The sequence below is a fragment of the Ranitomeya imitator genome, chromosome 10, assembly GCF_032444005.1.
Source record: "Ranitomeya imitator isolate aRanImi1 chromosome 10, aRanImi1.pri, whole genome shotgun sequence".
NCBI lineage: Eukaryota > Metazoa > Chordata > Amphibia > Anura > Dendrobatidae > Ranitomeya > Ranitomeya imitator.
Genome location: NC_091291.1, coordinates 140,412,462 through 140,430,614, shown reverse-complemented (window position 1 = coordinate 140,430,614; position 18,153 = coordinate 140,412,462). Strand labels below are relative to the sequence as shown.

Sequence of the window (18,153 nt, the reverse complement as noted above, 5' to 3'; positions counted from 1 at the left end):
CGTACCGGACAATGCTTTTATTTCTATCACAAGCAGACTAATGACATACAGAATGCTGAAAGAGGAAAACCTCTTTTATAGAAAATCTGTCAAGTTATTTAATATTGTAGATGGGTCGATTACATTGGTGATCAGTAAAGGAGGAGTAGATCTGGCATTCAGTGATCTAGGAAAGATGTGACCACCCTGATGTAAGCAATGGTAATTGAGACTGTACTTGAAATAATGAGTGATTTTATTGTACCAGGTTCTATCCGCGAATCTTCCTGCAGAGCGGGATCATACTGCGCTTCACATACAGGATTCCCCCCTGCGTGTCCTGGTGGGTTCTTCTGTCCGGAGGGATCTACTACCTATAACAGCAGTGCACAGCTGTGAGTATGCCTGACTGCAGATCTGGTGGGGGTTCACGATCACATCCAGTATTAATGTAGGACGTCCTGGGACTGTCACGTATGATAATGTAGTTATGACATGCTATGGATTTTTTTCTTGTTTTTTGGACAGATCCCTGTCCTTGCCCTGTGATGTGGCAGCAGTCTGTACTGAGCACATACGAGACTGCATGACTTATTCTCCCAGGTGCAAGTATCTAATAGTGTCCTCATAGTTAAGGGTTGTCTGCTGCGGCGCGCTGTCTACACACACCTGCCACGGGGCAGTATTGTGTATCTCTATTGTTCATCAGTGGTGACTGACAACCCCTTTAATAGAGGGACCCCCTAAGTGAAACTTCACCCCATCAGCCAGAGAGACAAGCGGAGCTGCAGGACAACACGTCTGGGGTTTGCATGGACAGAACATTGATTACAATGGCTCCATCTACTGCAGGGCTCGCCAACCTTTGTAATGCTTAGTTTCGTGAAACTACAACTCCCAGCATTCCCTGACAGCTACTGTCTGTTAGACAGCTATCAGTGCATGATGGGAGTTGTAGTTTCACAACAGCTATAGTGATGGAGGTTGCTGGTATATAATTAATAAGATCAGCTAAATAAAGGAATCTCCACAAGAGGACCCCTAATATGGAGTAACCAGTCCCGTCAAATATATACCTCATCACTAGCAGCTAAAATAACCACATACCGGCCTTTGTTGGTGTCATTCTTCCTTCCAGCTGCACGTTCCCTTATTACTGCCCTCCTGGTAGTGTGCTCATGATGTCCTGTCCAGGAGGGAGTACAGCAGTTCATGGGAGCACACTACGGGATTCTGCGGAGTCTTCATGTAGTAAATGTGGACCTGGGACGTTCCGCAGCGCCAGCGCCTCAGATGTCACCTGTCAGCCATGTCCAGCCGGATACAGCTGCCCACAAGGTAATTGACAGGCCTGGGCTGTGGCAGGGATGCTCCTGGGGGGGCTGCTGATAACAGGACCCCTCATGTGCAGTTTTATTATTAAAGGCCCCTTCACATTAAGCGACGCTGCAGCGATACCGACAACGATCCGGATCGCTGCAGCGTCGCTGTTTGGTCGCTGGAGAGCTGTCACACAGACCGCTCTCCAGCGACCAACGATGCCGGTAACCAGGGTAAACATCGGGTAACTAAGCGCAGGGCCGCGCTTAGTAACCTGATGTTTACCCTGGTTACCATGCTAAAAGTAAAAAAAAACAAACACTAGATACTTACCTACAGCTGTGTGTCCTCCAGCGCTGCGCTCTGCTTCTCTGCTCTCCTCCTGTACTGTCTGTGAGCCGGAAAGCAGAGCGGTGACGTCACCGCTCTGCTTTCCGGCTCACAGACAGTACAGGAGGAGTGCAGAGCACAGCGCTGGAGGACAGACAGCGGTAGGTAAGTATCTAGTGTTTGTTTTTTTTTTACTTTTAGCATGGTAACCAGGGTAAACATCGGGTTACTAAGCGCGGCCCTGCGCTTAGTTACCCGATGTTTACCCTGGTTACCAGTGAAGACATCGCTGGATCGGTGTCACACACGCCGATCCAGCGATGTCTCCAGGGAGTCCAGCGACGAAATAAAGTTCTGGACTTTCCTCAGCGACCAACGATCTCCCAGCAGGGGCCTGTCACACAGAACGATTTCATTAACGATATCGTTGCTACGTCACAAATAGCAACGATATCGTTAACAATATCGTTATGTGTGAAGGTACCTTTAAGGTACCGTCACACTAAGCGACGCTGCAGCGATACCGACAACGATCCGGATCGCTGCAGCGTCGCTGTTTGGTCGCTGGAGAGCTGTCACACAGACCGCTCTCCAGCGACCAACGATCCCGAGGTCCCCGGTAACCAGGGTAAACATCGGGTAACTAAGCGCAGGGCCGCGCTTAGTAACCCGATGTTTACCCTGGTTACCATCGTAAAAAAAACAAACAGTACATACTTACATTCAGCTGTCTGTCCCTTGCCGTCTGTTTGCTGCACTGACTGCTGGCCGTAAAGTGAAAGCAGAGCACAGCCACAGCGGTGAGTCACCGCTGTGTGACTCACCGCTGTGCTGTGCTTTCACTTTCACTTTGCGGCCAGCAGTCAGTGCAGCAAACAGACGGCAAGGGACAGACAGCTGAATGTAAGTATGTACTGTTTGTTTTTTTACGCTGGTAACCAGGGTAAACATCGGGTTACTAAGCGCGGCCCTGCGCTTAGTTACCCGATGTTTACCCTGGTTACCAGTGAAGACATCGCTGAATCGGTGTCACACACACCGATTCAGCGATGTCTGCGGGGAGTCCAGCGACGAAATAAAGTTCTGGACTTTCTTCCCCGACCAGCGATCTCCCAGCAGGGGCCTGATCGCTGCTGCCTGTCACACTGGACGATATCGCTAGCGAGGACGCTGCAACGTCACGGATCGCTAGCGATATCGTCTAGTGTGACGGTTACTCTTCAGTATGAGGGCAGCCTGTGGTTTGCTTTTAATTGCTGTCTATCCTGCAGAATACAAAATACAGCTTTGAATGTGACTAGAGTAGAAGCTATGATGTACGGCATTTTTACTAAATGCACAATCATTAATGCAAACATAACACTACAGTAAGTGTAGCTGTAATATGACTTCCAAAAATGCAGCTACACCCAACCACCAGCCTGTTCTATATGTGTGCTGCTGTAAAAGAATAGGACATGCATGGACGCATCGTTCTCGGACTAATGTACTATATGGAGGATGTCATGTCAGCCCATGTGCTGCTGCCTTGCCTGTAGTTTTCCATGGCGTTAACCCTGCCCTTGGTGACTGACTCTGCGGGTGCTGAATCTACGCCCCTATAGTCGAGGTTGCTCAGATATAGACATTTATAGGGCAATGGGAACATTCCTAAATATACCATAAAGATAGAATTCACTTAAAAATAAAGTTTCCATGTATAAAGATAAAAGTTATGAGAGTTTCCATCATAATATAATTTGTTTTTAGACTCCAGCCTGAGTTTATAGAATACATATATAAGGCCACTGACCGTGCGGGTTCTTGGGGTATATGTACAGTACTGTTCAAAAGGGCCAAGCAGGTACAATAGTCAATTGCACAGTTTGGAGGATTTCAGCAGGAGGTTGTTCCAAACATCATGGAGAACAGAGCCCAGATCTTCTGTGTATGAAGCCTTCATGTGATCCCAGACATACTGGATCACGTGAGATTAGGGCTTTGTGGGGCCGGATCATCACCCCGAAGACTCGTTCTTATTAATGGCATCGGCTGGCTGCTGGGAATCGTTGTCCGGCTGCAGAATAAATTTGCCATTTAGAGTGATTGCCCTCAGTAGCATGGTCACCCAGGTCATATGCAGACGGGCCGCTATGTACTCTGATCCCGCCGACCATATCACGTTTAGGAAACTTTTAATTAAAGCCTGATTCATAAATGTCTGCTTGGCATCTAATGCCTCATGCACTCCCTGTCTCCTTTGCTATAGGTGTGGAGAACTACAAGTCCTTTCCCTGCCCCGCTGGCCATTACTGTCCATCCAGTGCCACAGCGCCGATCCCTTGTCCACTTGGTACTTATGGTAACGGCACTCATGGCAGAGAATTGGGGGACTGCCATCCTTGCCCAGCGGGCACGTACAACCACCTCACTGGCCAGATATCGTGCTTTCTGTGCGGAAGCTCATCCTATTCCCAGCCAGGTGAGTAGGATCATACCTATGGCCTGAAGGGCTAGACCCCCTGTGGCCAGCTGTGGCCTGTAGGCCTACGTGACTGCCATCCGCCAGGTGTTCCTAGCAGCGTGCCCTCTCTGGTGAGCGAACGATGACCTTCACTAATGACAACATGCCCTAATAAGAAAACCTACTTCAAGGGGTTTTCAGTTTTTGATTTTTCTTTGTTATTCCATAGACTTGTCCACTGTAAATATCATGAATTCTGCATTAATCACCCTCCACTGCTCCAGAGCTGCCTCTTCGCCTCTGCCTTTGTTGACAAGTTGCCATGGTAATGTAACAACTATAGCCCATTACCTCTGCAGCCAATCACTGGACTCAGCAGTCTCGTTCTGAATGCATCATCATCACTGCTGATCCCAGTGATTGGCTGCAGCAGTCATGTGCCTTGTGTCACTATCACAACCTGTTAACAAACATTTTTTTGCAGCAGTGGAGCTCGTGTCAGTTAGTAAAATGTATTTTTATTATTTTTATACAGTGCGATCCTGGATAATAAAAAAAAAAAAAAAAAATCTGGAAAACCCCTTTGTCATGTTTAAAGGTAATGGCAGATAAGGCATATACAATTAATGTAAATCAACCCTTTGGATAAGTTTGATGCCAGCACCTTCCTGGATGTGCCATCATATTCTCATGTCATAATCTGGTGAATCCGAGGCTCTGATGGACATCCTGCGGAGCTAGGAAAGCGGGCAAAGTCTGTGCCAGGATTTAGGGGCAGAGTCCTCACCTAGACATGGTCGCTCTGTATCTTCACGTTGTCTACATATGGGTTTGTTTGCACATAGCATTTTTTTCTTTGGGGGTTTTTTCCCTCTAGTTTTCAGGGTGGAAAAACTCAGTGTTTCTGGTGCTTTTCCTACAGAAAAAAATGCAGGAAAAATACTGCCTGTGAACAAGCTCTATTAGTATTTGTGCTGGATATTGAAGCATTTCTCATGACCATGTTGCAATAGTCAGCACAGACGATACCATGTGGATGGCTGCAGGTGAACGGAGCAGAAGCAGCAGAGTTATCCGGGTGCTGCGTCTCCATCATACGACAGAGTATAAAGAGTCAGAATCGCAGCACAACTGACCGGATATCACTCACCGGACCTGTCAATCTTACTATCCGACTATTGCCGCCGCGGCTCCTGGTCGTCCCCAGATCTTTGTGTTTTCATTGATTTGTCCGATGCCCCTACACTGATCCTGATGTGATTTTTTATTGTGTCTGACCCTCAGCTTCCAGGAGCTGCGTCTGCCGGGGACTGAACCGCTCATTCCAGGAATTTGACGGTTCCTGCATCTGTCAGGCCGGATTTGTGTTTTATGACAACCGAGAACAGCAGAGATCAGACAGCAATAGCGACGTAGATTGTCAGCCACAGGTACGGCGAAAAGAGGAGGCAAATCTGCGCTCAGCTCGAGAAAAACTCTGCACATCTCAGCTGTGTCTCTCCCTGGATGTATGGTTAACTATGCGTACACGTCTCTCTAACTGTTGCCAAACTACAACTCTCAGCATGCCTTTGCAGACTTTCTCCACAAGGGCACACTTTGAGTTGTAGATTAAAAAAGGCTAAAAACCTGCACCACACAATAGATAGACATAAAGCGAAATGCTAAATATTATCCTCCATTTATCGGACATGTCCCCACATAGAGCTGAGATTGCGCCCTGTGGTGTTTTCATCATTTTTGAGCTTTACGTTTCTGAAATTTTACATTTCACTTCTTAAATGTGAGTATGAAAATGTTTCCAATCACAACTTTTTTCTTCGCCTCGTTCCATACCCCAGACGCTTGCTCCAGTTGTTATTTATGATGTAATTGTAATGTGACATTTTTATGTAGGTGGAAGAGCGCTGCTCTAGTGCTGAAGTGCGCCTCTCTTCTACAAGGAAGTGTGTATCCCCTCAGCATCATGACTGCACTCCGACCTGCGGCCTTCAGGGTGGAGAGCTCAGCACAGAACTGGGAATGTCAGTCACATCTGCTGCTATGTGTTCACTAACTATTGCTGGAGCCACTTCTTATCATAGTAAAACTGAAGTATTTATAAGTAAAGTCTGCAGAATAGTGAGTGCAGCTGTGGAGTTTAATACAGGGTGTAACTGAGGATTAGTAATGTAATGTACACAATGACTGCACCAGCAGAATAGTGAGTGCAGCTCTGGAGTATAATACAGGAGGTAACTGAGGATCAGTAATGTAATGTATGTACACAGTGACTGCACCAGCAGAATAGTGAGTGCAGCTCTGGAGTATAATACAGGATGTAACTCAGGATCAGTAATGTATGTACACAGTGACTGCACCAGCAGAATAGTGAGTGCAGCTCTGGAGTATAATACAGGATGTAACTCAGGATCAGTAATGTAATGTATGTACACAGTGACTGCACCAGCAGAATAGTGAGTGCAGCTCAGGGGTATAATACAGGATGTAACTCAGGATCAGTAATGTAATGTATGTACACAGTGACTGCACCAGCAGAATAGTGAGGGCAGCTCTGGAGTATAATACAGGAGGTAACTTAGGATCAGTAATGTAATGTATGTACACAGTGACTGCACCAGCAGAATAGTGAGTGCAGCTCTGGGGTATAATACAGGATGTAACTCAGGATCAGTAATGTATGTACACAGTGACTGCACCAGCAGAATAGTGAGGGCAGCTCTGGAGTATAATACAGGATGTAACTCAGGATCAGTAATGTACTGTATGTACACAGTGACTGCACCAGCAGAATAGTGAGTGCAGCTCTGGGGTATAATACAGGATGTAACTCAGGATCAGTAATGTAATGTATGTACACAGTGACTGCACCAGCAGAATAGTGAGTGCAGCTCTGGGGTATAATACAGGATGTAACTCAGGATCAGTAATGTAATGTATGTACACAGTGACTGCACCAGCAGAATAGTGAGTGCAGCTCTGGGGTATAATACAGGATGTAACTCAGGATCAGTAATGTAATGTATGTACACAGTGACTGCACCAGCAGAATAGTGAGGGCAGCTCTGGAGTATAATACAGGAGGTAACTTAGGATCAGTAATGTAATGTATGCACACAGTGACTACACAAGCAGAATAGTGAGTGCAGCTCTGGGGTATAATACAAGATGTAACTCAGGATCAGTAATGTAATGTATGTACACAGTGACTGCACCAGCAGAATAGTGAGCGCAGCTCTGGGGTATAATACAGGATGTAACTCCGGATCAGTAATGTAATGTATGCACACAGTGACTGCACCAGCAGAATAGTGGGCACAGCTCCTGGGTATAATACAGGATGTAACTCAGGATCAGTAATGTAATGTATGTACACAGTGACTGCACCAGCAGAATAGTGGGCACAGCTCTGGGGTATAATACAGGATGTAACTCAGGATCAGTAATGTAATGTATGTACACAGTGACTGCACCAGCAGAATAGTGAGTGCAGCTCTGGGGTATAATACAGGATGTAACTCAGGATCAGTAATGTATGTACACAGTGACTGCACCAGCAGAATAGTGAGCGCAGCTCTGGGGTACAATACAGGATGTAACTCAGGATCAGTAATGTGCTATGATTTGGATAAGCTGGTGTCCATATTCCTCAGGTGCCACTGTCTGCAGTATGTCTCGGCTGAAGAACTGTGCGATCGTTTCTGCCTCATGAAGGTTCCTCGTATATCCATGAGCTTTGGATCCAATATGCAATTCCAGCTACAGATTGAAGAACCTGAGAGGAGGAGGAGCAGAAACCTGGTAGGCAGAGAAAACACAGTCCACTTACTGGCGGGTCTTTATCTAACAATATAATTTGTAATGTTTCCACAGAAATTGCTAATCTCAGTATAATGTACTTTTTGGCTCAAACCTTTGAAAAAGTGTAAACTTATTTTACCTCATTATGTCACCCAGAAATTCAAAAGCCTAATGATTTTACACTTTATTTTGCTAACGCAGCAAAAAATCTGTGATACACAGTGTAGCCACCAGATGGAGATCTTATACAATTTACATTGAACTTATGGCATATTACCCTGTACCTGAAAATACATTGCATATATGTGAATTTGGGTTTTCTGCAGTGGATCTATGTGCCATAGGGGCAATTGCATATGCCACAAACCTGCCTCTATGGGAATATATAGTTGTGGCCAAAAGCTTTGAGACTAACACAAATCTTTGCTTTCACAAATTTTGCTGCTTGAGATTTTAGAGTGGCAATTTGCATTAACTCTTGATAAAAGCGTGATCTTATATAAATCTTGTAAATGTTAAAGTCATTCCTTGCCATGAAAATTAATTTAATCACAAATTAAATGTCATTAAATGTTAAATTGAATGTCAGCTCGGCCATAAAAAGACCTGTTTACATCATTTCAGGGATCTTTCAGTTAGCTCAGGTGAAGGTGTTAATGGGGACAAGACAAAAAAATCATTCTGCCATACTGATTAAATTATAAGAGCAGACTGGTTGCTTTAAAAGGGATCCAGAACTTGAAATCATTGCCTTCTGTGGAAGGGAGCTGTGGCTTGAAATCTTCTTCTCTTCACTTTGGTTACCGCCAAGGAAACACATGCAGTCATCATTGCTTTGCATTAAATTGCTTTACATGCAAGGGCATTGCTGCTTGTGAGATTGCCCCTAAATCAACCATTTATTGGGTCATCATTTGATCATTACAGTGAAGAAGGCTTCAGAGTGTGCAAGAAAGTCCAACAAGTGCCCAAACTGTCTCCTAAAGGGGGTTCAGCTACGGGACCAGTTGAACACCAGTGCAGAGCTTGCTCAGTAATGGCAGCGGGCAGGGTCAGTGCATCTGTACTCACAATGAAGCAGAGGATTTTTGAGGCTGCATGGTGTCCAGAAAGACCACAAAAGAGACACTTCTCGCCAAGAAAAAAAATCAAGGACAGACTGACATTCCGCATTAAGTACTGAGATTGTTCTGAAGAGGACTGAAGTAAAGGTATTTCATCTGATTGACCCCTTCAGACCTTTAGGAAGATCTGGAAGAATGATTATCCATGAAAGAGTCCTGTGTTATCCAAAAGAACACAGCGATGAATAAATAATGGGATCTAAACCTCCCAAGATCAACTTCTCCCACCATCTAGGAGCAATGTGGGGATGACTATATGATTTTTACAGTATGATGGAGAGACCATGACACAAGGCAAAATTGATAACTAAGTACCTCAATGAGCAAAACACTGACATTTTGGCTCTATTGCCAGGAATACCCTAGATCTGAATTGCATTGAGAACCTGTAGTCAGTCCCCAAAAAGCAGGTGGTCAAACGAAAACGGCACTGGTGAGACAAGAACGGGCGGTCATTAGTCAGGATTTAGCCCAGAAGCCGATATCCAGTTTTCCGGGGCGAAAGGGCGGAAGTCTTGAAAAATAAGGGTCAGCACTGGAAATATTGAGACTTTACAGAAACTTCATGTATTTGTAAATAAAAGTGTAAACTTTTATGAAATAATAATTGTACTTCAGTAACAATAGATCACAAGCAGCAAGCTGCGAAAAGCAAAAGTTGTGTGAAAACTTTTGGTTTCAACTCTGCACTAAATCTGCAAGTGATCTTCTCTTGTCACTGCTGTCTATTCTATCCTATTTATATCCTCACCTCATATATCACTGGCCTACGAAGGCTTTAAAAGTGCTGTTAATGAGAGCTCGTAATGCAGATACACGCATGTGATTATATTGGCTATTAGGTTTAGTTTTTGTAATGCCTTTATATACTTTTACAAAACATAAAAAAACTAAATAAATGAGGTATTGTCGAAATCGTACTGACCTGAAGAATAAAACTACCTTATCAATTTTACCACACATGGAACGGCATAATCCCCCCCCCCAAAAAAAAATAAAAAAATAAAAATAAACAAAACCAAGACCTCACATGACTGTGTGGGCCAAAATATGGAAAGATTACAACTCTCAAAATGTGGTGATGCAAAAACTATTTTTTGCAATACAAAGCGTCTTTTAGTGTGTGACCGCAGCCAAACATAAAAACCCGATATAAATCTGGTGTCGCTGTAATCGCACCGACCCAAAGAATAAAGTCGCCTAGTCCCTTATACCGCACGAGGAACGGTGTAAAAAATAAATAAAACCAATTCTTCACATGCTGTTGATTTTTTTCATTATACCTCCCAAAGATCCCAGTAAGGTTGCGCTCTGTGTTGAGCTCTTACACTGGGGTTTCCGTGTAAATCTCTGAAATACGTGATTCAGATTGAACCTCTGGCGGAAGATTGCCTTTAATGAGGCAGATGGAGGCACTGTGGACGTCATAGGACCTGTGATCCGGCGGTGTCTGTCCTTTTAGGATTGCACAAAAGTGCCATCGGCCACAGTTTTGTGCACTTCTGACTAGAAGGACACCGCTGAACAGAGGCCAGAGAGAGTTCAGAGTAACTCTGTTTCCTCATTATAGCGAATGGATCCCTCAGGGGTTTCATCTGAATCACGTCACTCAGAGATTTAGATGGAAATCCTAAAGTACAGTAAGTGGTCAGCATAGATCGCCGGATAAATGTGATCCCAAGCGTTATGTAAAATGTTCTCAATAAAAGCTTCAACTCAATCCACAACAAAAAGCAAGTTCCCACTCAGAAGGGCTTACAGATTTGCAAGGCTGCTACATGGTCCTCCATTCATACTTTCGCCAGGTTCTACAGGGTTCACACCTACTCCTCATCAAATGCAAACCTCGGTAGATAGGTCCTGCAAGCCGCAGTGGCCTGATCTCTGACTTGAAGGTAGCGGTAGAAAAATGAAGATTTTGGGTGCCTACCATAAAATCTTTCTCTGCTCCTTCATTTGGGGACACAGCGCCTGCCCTTGTTTACCGTTGTGTTATGTTATGGTTTGTTGCATTCATGTTGCTTCTCCTACTGCTTTCTCACTAACTGATTAGCTTTGTGCCAGTTGATAGGCATATACTGCTGGGGAGGAGCTAACTTTTTTTGCATACTGTCAACCTCCTAGTTGTTTGCTGTGTCCCCATGGTTTTTGGATGTAATCTGCGCTGCCGATTAAAATGCAGGACCAAAGATATCCAAATGAAGGAAAGTGATTTTTATTTCAACGCGTTTCAAAGTTCAAGTGACAAGTTCAAGCGACTTCTTCCTCAGGAACACAACCACATGTATCGCTTGAACTTAGAAACACGTTGAAATAAAAACCACTTTCCTTCATTTGGATTTCTTTGGTCCTCCATTTTAGTCGGCAGCGCTTATTCCATCCACAAACCTTCTACCTCTCCACATCTGATACGGTCGCCTACGGACCCATGGATCTGCTGCAGCTGATATTCTCAAAAAGATCTATATGTCTTTACAATAGATCTATCAGGTTAGAGCAATTTTAATTGATCGCTTATTTTGTCCATCGGATCAGATCCTATGTGCTCTGATTTCTTCTACAGTTACTCCCATGGTTTTGCAGTGTCGTCCAATGAAGGCTCGAAGAAAGATTTTTACGGTAGACACCCAAAATCTTCATTTTTCAGGACCCTTTCAGAAGCCGGCAGTGGGCAGAGATCGCCATAAAACAGAGAAGTGTTATTGCCCCTCTCAACCTTCCTACACCATGGCCAAAGTCATCTGACGAGGCCATGGAGTAGTTGAGGTGACTGATGGTTCTGACAAAGACCACTAGTGCAGTTGAGGGGGTCATTTTATAACAATTGCATATCTTTTGGCTGGTTTTAGAATAAATCATGGAAAACCCTGTTAAATGTGTGAAAAGTTTTGCTAAAGTAGGGGCGTGGTGTAAACTGTATCTTTCAGTAGTGGGAAGAATTAATTTGATTAAGATGATTTTGATGCCCCAACTGTTGTACGTCTTGCACAATGCCCCTATCTGGTTCCCTAGGTGGTGGTTTTGTATTATTGACTCTATATTTAGGGATCTTGTGTGGGGAAAAAAGCAGCCGAGGATCAGACTTAAGATATTGCAGAGGCCCAAGGATGGAGGGGGACTGGCGCTTCCGAACCCTTGGATTTATTACTTAGCTGCTCAGGGCAAGTAGATGAGGGGGTGGAGGGATGTGTCTGGGGCTGGTTCAATACAAAGGGTCTTGGTCCAGGTGATGGGGAGGGATCCCTTGGTTCAGGGGTTGGAGGCAGGACGTTTTAGGAAGATGGGTTTTGTGTATCCTACTTTAGCGCTGATACATAAAAGTCTGGGAGGCAATTAAAAAGATTAGAGGTTTGGAGCACTTGACAAATTTTTCCCCGATATGGCAAAACGAGACTCTATCGGAAATTGCTAAAACGAGAGAATTTAAAAATTGGATGAGACTGGGAATACAGTACATGGTTCAGGTGCTGGACACACAGGGACCGGTGGCCTTTGGAAAGTTGCAGGAAGATTATGGGCTACCGGAGGTCTGCAGATTTCAATATGGGCAGTTTCGGCATGCTTATGTTACACAGAGCAAGACGAGGAATATGGAGATTCACATGGATATATTGATTGATTATGTCTGCGCAGAGGGGGGAACAAAAGGGGTAGTGTTGGGCATTTATAAGGATCTAATGCATACTTTTATAAATAATTATCCTATTAGAGCACAGGGGAAATAGGAGGAGGAGTTGGGTAGGATAGAGGAAGATAAATGGGAAGTGATGATGGAATATATACCCCAATTATCGCAGATTTATGTATTCCATAGAGTTTATAGGACTCCTGAACCGCTGTATAGTTGGGTCTGAGACAGACTTCTGAGTGTCCTTGGTGCCGAATGGAGAGGGCTGGAATTCTCCATATGTTATGGCAGTGTCCATATCTGAACCCATATTGGACACCGGTGCTTAATGCCATAGGAGAAGCGTATGGTTGTAGGATTGAGAGGGATCCTGTGGTGTGTATACTGGGATATGTGGAGGAGGTCCAGGTACATAATAAATACAAGGTGGCAATAGCTAGATTATTATATATTGCGCGGAAACTAATCGCCAGATACTGGATAACTGAAGATCCGCCAACGTTGAGGGAATTTGGGCGTGGCCTAGCAGGCGATGTGAACAGACGTGCAACAGAGCTCTCCCGCTTCATTATCTCTGTATTAACCCCTTAGAGGCGCCGCCGAGCGCAAATCATACTCTCAGGAGTGCACATAGTCTCGGGGAGCGAGGTGTGACCCGAAGGAACGGAATCTTATCTGAGGATGACACGCAGGAGACAGAAGGAGCTGACAGCTGCGGGAAGCTCACAGGCCCAAGATGGCGCTGAGACTGCAGAGGAGGCGGCGAGGGCAAGCGCTGCTTATCAGAGGAAGATGGATGTGATTGCTAAGTTGGAGCGATTTGCCAGGTCAGAGGAGGCTGTAAATCTGCAGTCAGAGGCTGGAAGTGTGGAGTCTGGAGCAGCTGGTGCCCCCGGAGATCAGCAGGAAGGAGGGGCTCAGCTACAGTGCAGTGGGTCAGACCAGGGATCTCCTACAAGGGCCGCAGGAGCTGTTCTGCCTGCACAGTCTGACATGCCAGAAATGGAGGAGCCGACTCTGAAGGACATATTTTCAGTGGTGATGTACTGTAAGTCTGCCCTGGGGGCTCTAAACCTACGAGCGGATGAATTAAAGGGAGAGATGGTCGCTTTAAACTCTGCTATGCGTAAAGTTGAAAAGAGAGTGGAAGAGGTGGAAGAAAGGGTTGGGAGTGCAGAAGATCGGATTGGTGAATTGTTAAACAGGGAAAAAAAGTATATTCAACGTATTGCTGATCTGGAGTTTAAGACTGATGACCTTGAAAACCGATCCCGCAGGAACAACCTAAGGATTGTGGGGGTCCCAGAAAAGGCGGAAGGGAGCAACCCCACGGCTTATATTGAGGCATGGCTAAAAAACGCTGTGGGTGGAGATGGCCTTACTAAGATGTTTGCCGTTGAAAGAGCGCACCGTGTGCCCACCAGACCCCTCCCCCCCGGCTCGGCCCCAAGAGTTATCTTGGCTAAAATTCTGAACTATCAGGACCGAGACATTTTGTTGAGGAAAGCCAGGAATTGTGATGAGCTGACCATTGATGGTAATCGGGTCTCCCTTTATCCGGATTACTCTGCGGCGGTCCAAAAGCTTCGGATGAAGTTTGGAGAGGTCAAGAGGAGGTTGCGAGACTTAGATGTCCGTTATTCAATGATTTACCCAGCAAAATTAAGGGTGGTGGCTCTGGATCGGGTGCATTTTTTCCAAAATCCAGAGGAGGCGTCACAATGGCTGGATCTCAATACTAAGCATGTCAAAACGGGGCAGACCCGCTGAAACTGATTTAAGTGCTACTGAGGCAATTGTTAACCCTTCACTGTTATGTTTGGTTTGATAGTTAACTGGTACTTATACTGTGACTTTATGGTATATTGATATCATCAGGTTGTGTTCGGCGGCGCAACGAAATTTGCATTTTGGCTATGGTGGGCGGGGGAGCTGAAGGAACGCAGAGTTTTTATCGTTAGGCTGTGAAACAGCGTTCCCAGATCTCAAATTGAGAGGGAGAGTTTATTTTGATATTCTAAGAGTAGAGAGGAGTTGGGTGGGCTTAAAGAGAGGGGAGAGATAGAGAGTTATTTCAGTTGGGAATTGGGGATGGGGGGGGGGGGAGGAGGGAGGGGGTGGGAGTTGGGGTTGAGACCTTAGGGAGCTTGAACTCATTCATTGTTTCTATAAGCTACAATGGGTGGGGAGGTTAAAATCCTAAGTTGGAATGTTAGGGGCCTTGCAAATGCTACTAAAAGAACAGCTATTTTCCAATATGTACTGAAACAGAGGCCTTCAGTGATATGTCTGCAGGAAACTCACCTAGTGAAGGAAAAGGTTGCTATTCTACAGAAGAGATGGGTGAGAAAGGCGTATCACTCAACGTTCTCAAATTATGCCAGAGGTGTGTCAATTTTGATACACGTTAGTGTTCCGTTTGAAGAGATTGAGGTAACCACCGATAAAGACGGCCAATTTGTGTTTTTAGTATGCAAGATATTTAACAGGTTAATTTGTATTGTGTCAATTTATATTCCACCACCATATTCCAAGAAAAAGATACAGGAGATTCTGGAAATTACGGGTAGGTGGGATGGGGTGCCCCTCCTTATAGTGGGGGATGTGAACAATATATCTAATGATCACTGGGACAAGGGTAGACATGCAGAGTTGAGAAGTGAAGGGAACTCTACTCCTTTTGGAAATTATCTAAGAGAAATAGGATGGATAGATTTGTGGCGGGTGCGTAATCCTAGGACATATGCCTACTCATGTTATTCAGCAACATACGGATCTTTATCTCGCATTGATGTGGCTTTGGGAAATGGGGGGGTGAATAATCTAATACATGAGGTGGAGTATAGGCCTAGAGTAATATCGGACCATAGCCCAGTACTGGTCTCTGTACAAATGACTGGGAAGAGTGGTCTGACGGGGTTGGGATGGAAATTTCACCCCTCCTGGCTACAGTATTTGGATATGGAACAGGTGGGAACTGAACTCGGGGAGTTTTTCAGGATAAATGAAGGGAGTGCGGGGAATCTTGTAGTGTGGGACACCATGAAGGCATACCTGAGAGGAATTTTATTCCGGGACATCTCGAGACATAAAACTAAGTCTAAAATTCAAGACAATGCAGTGATGGAGGAACTGAGGGTGGCGGAAGAGACACTGGCCTCTCAGAATTCAAGAGAAGCACAACTTCGTATGAGGGCGGCTCAGGTAGCGGTCGATGAACTCCATATGCGTAGGGCAGATAGGTTGAGAGCCTTTCAAAAGGAAACATTTTATTCTGAGGGAGAGAAGGTAGGACATTTGCTCTCGGTGGTGGTTTCTGCGCAGCGGGATTCTTCACATGTATACTCCATAAGAACAGAGGAAGGTAAAACAGTTACTCAGGGGGGGGAAATTTTAGACGTTTTTCGGAGATTTTATAGTAAATTATATTCCTCTAGGGTGGATAAAAGTCCTGAGGAAATGAATAGATATCTGAAAGAGGTTGACTTACCCAGACTAGGTAGAGAGGAAAGGGAGTGGATGGATAGACCGCTTGGGGAGGAAGAATTGAAGGCGGCTTTGGCGAATATGGCGGGGGGCAAGGCTCCGGGGACGGACGGTATCCCAGTAGAGGTTTATAAAATTCTTAATGCAGAGTTAATGCCCAAATTGGAGCGAGTGTTCTCTGAGTCGTTGGAGAGGGGAGTGCTGCCCCCATCAATGAGAGAGGCCATCGTGGTGGTTATTCCTAAAGCTGATAAAGATCCTCAACAGCCGGAGTCGTATAGACCAATTTCACTTCTAACGGCTGACATAAAGATTTTGGCGAAGGCCCTGGCGAACAGGCTGACCCAAGTGATCGATAAATTGATTCACCCAGACCAGTCTGGCTTTATGCCCAATAAATCCACGGCAATTAACTTGAGAAGGCTATTTTTAAATATGCAAATTCCTGCAGACAATGCCGGAAAAAGAGTTGTGGTGTCTTTAGATGCCCACAAGGCCTTTGATTGTGTGGAGTGGAGTTACTTGTGGTCGGTACTGGATCGCCTGGGGTTTGGTCCAAAATTCATCTCCTGGGTTAAGTTGCTGTACTCGTTCCCAATGGCAAAAATTAGAGTTAATAATAATTTGTCAGAGAGTTTCCCGCTGTTTAGGGGTACCAGACAGGGGTGTCCGCTGTCCCCGTTGCTCTTCGCTCTGGCCGTGGAGCCGTTAGCGGCTAAAATAAGAGGTGCTCAGGAGGTTAGAGGTTACATCTATGGTAGGAGGGAAGACAAAATTGCATTATATGCTGACGATATTTTGTTGTTCCTGGAGGATTCTGAAAGGTCCCTGTGCAATGCGGTTGCTTTGATTGAGGAGTTTGGTCGGTTTTCGGGTCTCACAATAAACTGGGATAAGTCTTGTATGTTGTTGATTGAGGGGGACAGTATGGGCAGTGGAGAGAGGGCGATAACCACAAAATTAAAGATTGTTCAAAAATTCAAATATTTGGGTATTCAGATTGCTCTTCCTCTAACTACCTTTGAGGAACTGAATTTAAGTCCATTAATGCAGAAAATTCGTACCAAGATTGCGGCATGGAACAAATTACATTTATCGGTGGTTGGTAGGGTGAACCTCTTAAAGATGATTGTAATGCCACAGTTGTTGTACGTGCTACATAACTCTCCCATTTGGATTACACAATGCAGATTCCGTAAGATTAGGTCTTTGTTTGGGGAATTAATATGGGGAGGAAAGAGTCCTAGGTTTAAACAGGAGATACTTCAGAGGGCCAAAACAGAGGGGGGTCTTGCACTTCCTAATCCATGGCTATACTTCTTAGCAGCACAGTGTCAACATCTCAAAGGATGGGGGGAGGAGGCAGGGAGTGTGCAAATACCTAATAGCTTGAGGTTCTTACTACAGGCAGACGTTTTGAGTGACAGTTTGGAGGGAGGACAATTCAAAAAAATGGGTTCACATGGGTGCACTATCAAATTAATTCACAGAGTATGGGAAAAAGTCAAACTCATTAGGGAAGTGAGTGGGTTCACCAGATTCTCGCCTATTTGGGACAACATTTATCTACCGGAATTTAGGCAGAGGGAGGGTTTTCACTTTTGGTCTGCAGCAGGTATTAAATGGCTGGGGCAGCTGATAAGTCAGGGCAGACTTAAAACATTTGAGGAGTTGCAGGAAGAATTTCAGTTGCCACGGTCTGAATTGTTCCAGTATAATCGTATCTCTCATGCTTATCAGGCACAGAATAAAAGGGGAGCCATAGTGGTACAGATTGATCTCATGATCGACTATATCCTTAAGAATAGCTGCACGAAGGGGGCGATTTCAGAAATATATGGGTTTCTACTTTTTTCTTTCCTGGAAAAATATCCCATCCGAGCCAAAGGGAAATGGGAAGCTGAATTGGGAATAATTGACAATGATAGATGGGAGTCGGTCCTAGAATATGTGCCCAAGATATCAATGAGTGAACCAGGCAGGCTATCACAGTTATTCGTAATCCATAGGGCCTATAGAACCCCTGACAGGTTGTTCAAGGC

At 45.0% G+C, this 18,153-nt stretch overlaps 1 protein-coding gene across 1 annotated transcript in view; it reads left to right on the top strand.

The window, feature by feature from the left end:
- Nucleotides 1–18,153, top strand: part of LOC138651908 (uncharacterized) — a 77,638-nt gene that overhangs the window by 12,784 nt on the left and 46,701 nt on the right. The window contains exons 11-16 of the mRNA XM_069742509.1: nt 248–374; nt 1,118–1,317; nt 3,878–4,090; nt 5,357–5,502; nt 5,969–6,096; nt 7,726–7,873. Of these exons, the coding sequence (XP_069598610.1) occupies nt 248–374; nt 1,118–1,317; nt 3,878–4,090; nt 5,357–5,502; nt 5,969–6,096; nt 7,726–7,873 (962 nt within the window). The remainder of the gene's footprint in view (nt 1–247; nt 375–1,117; nt 1,318–3,877; nt 4,091–5,356; nt 5,503–5,968; nt 6,097–7,725; nt 7,874–18,153) is intronic.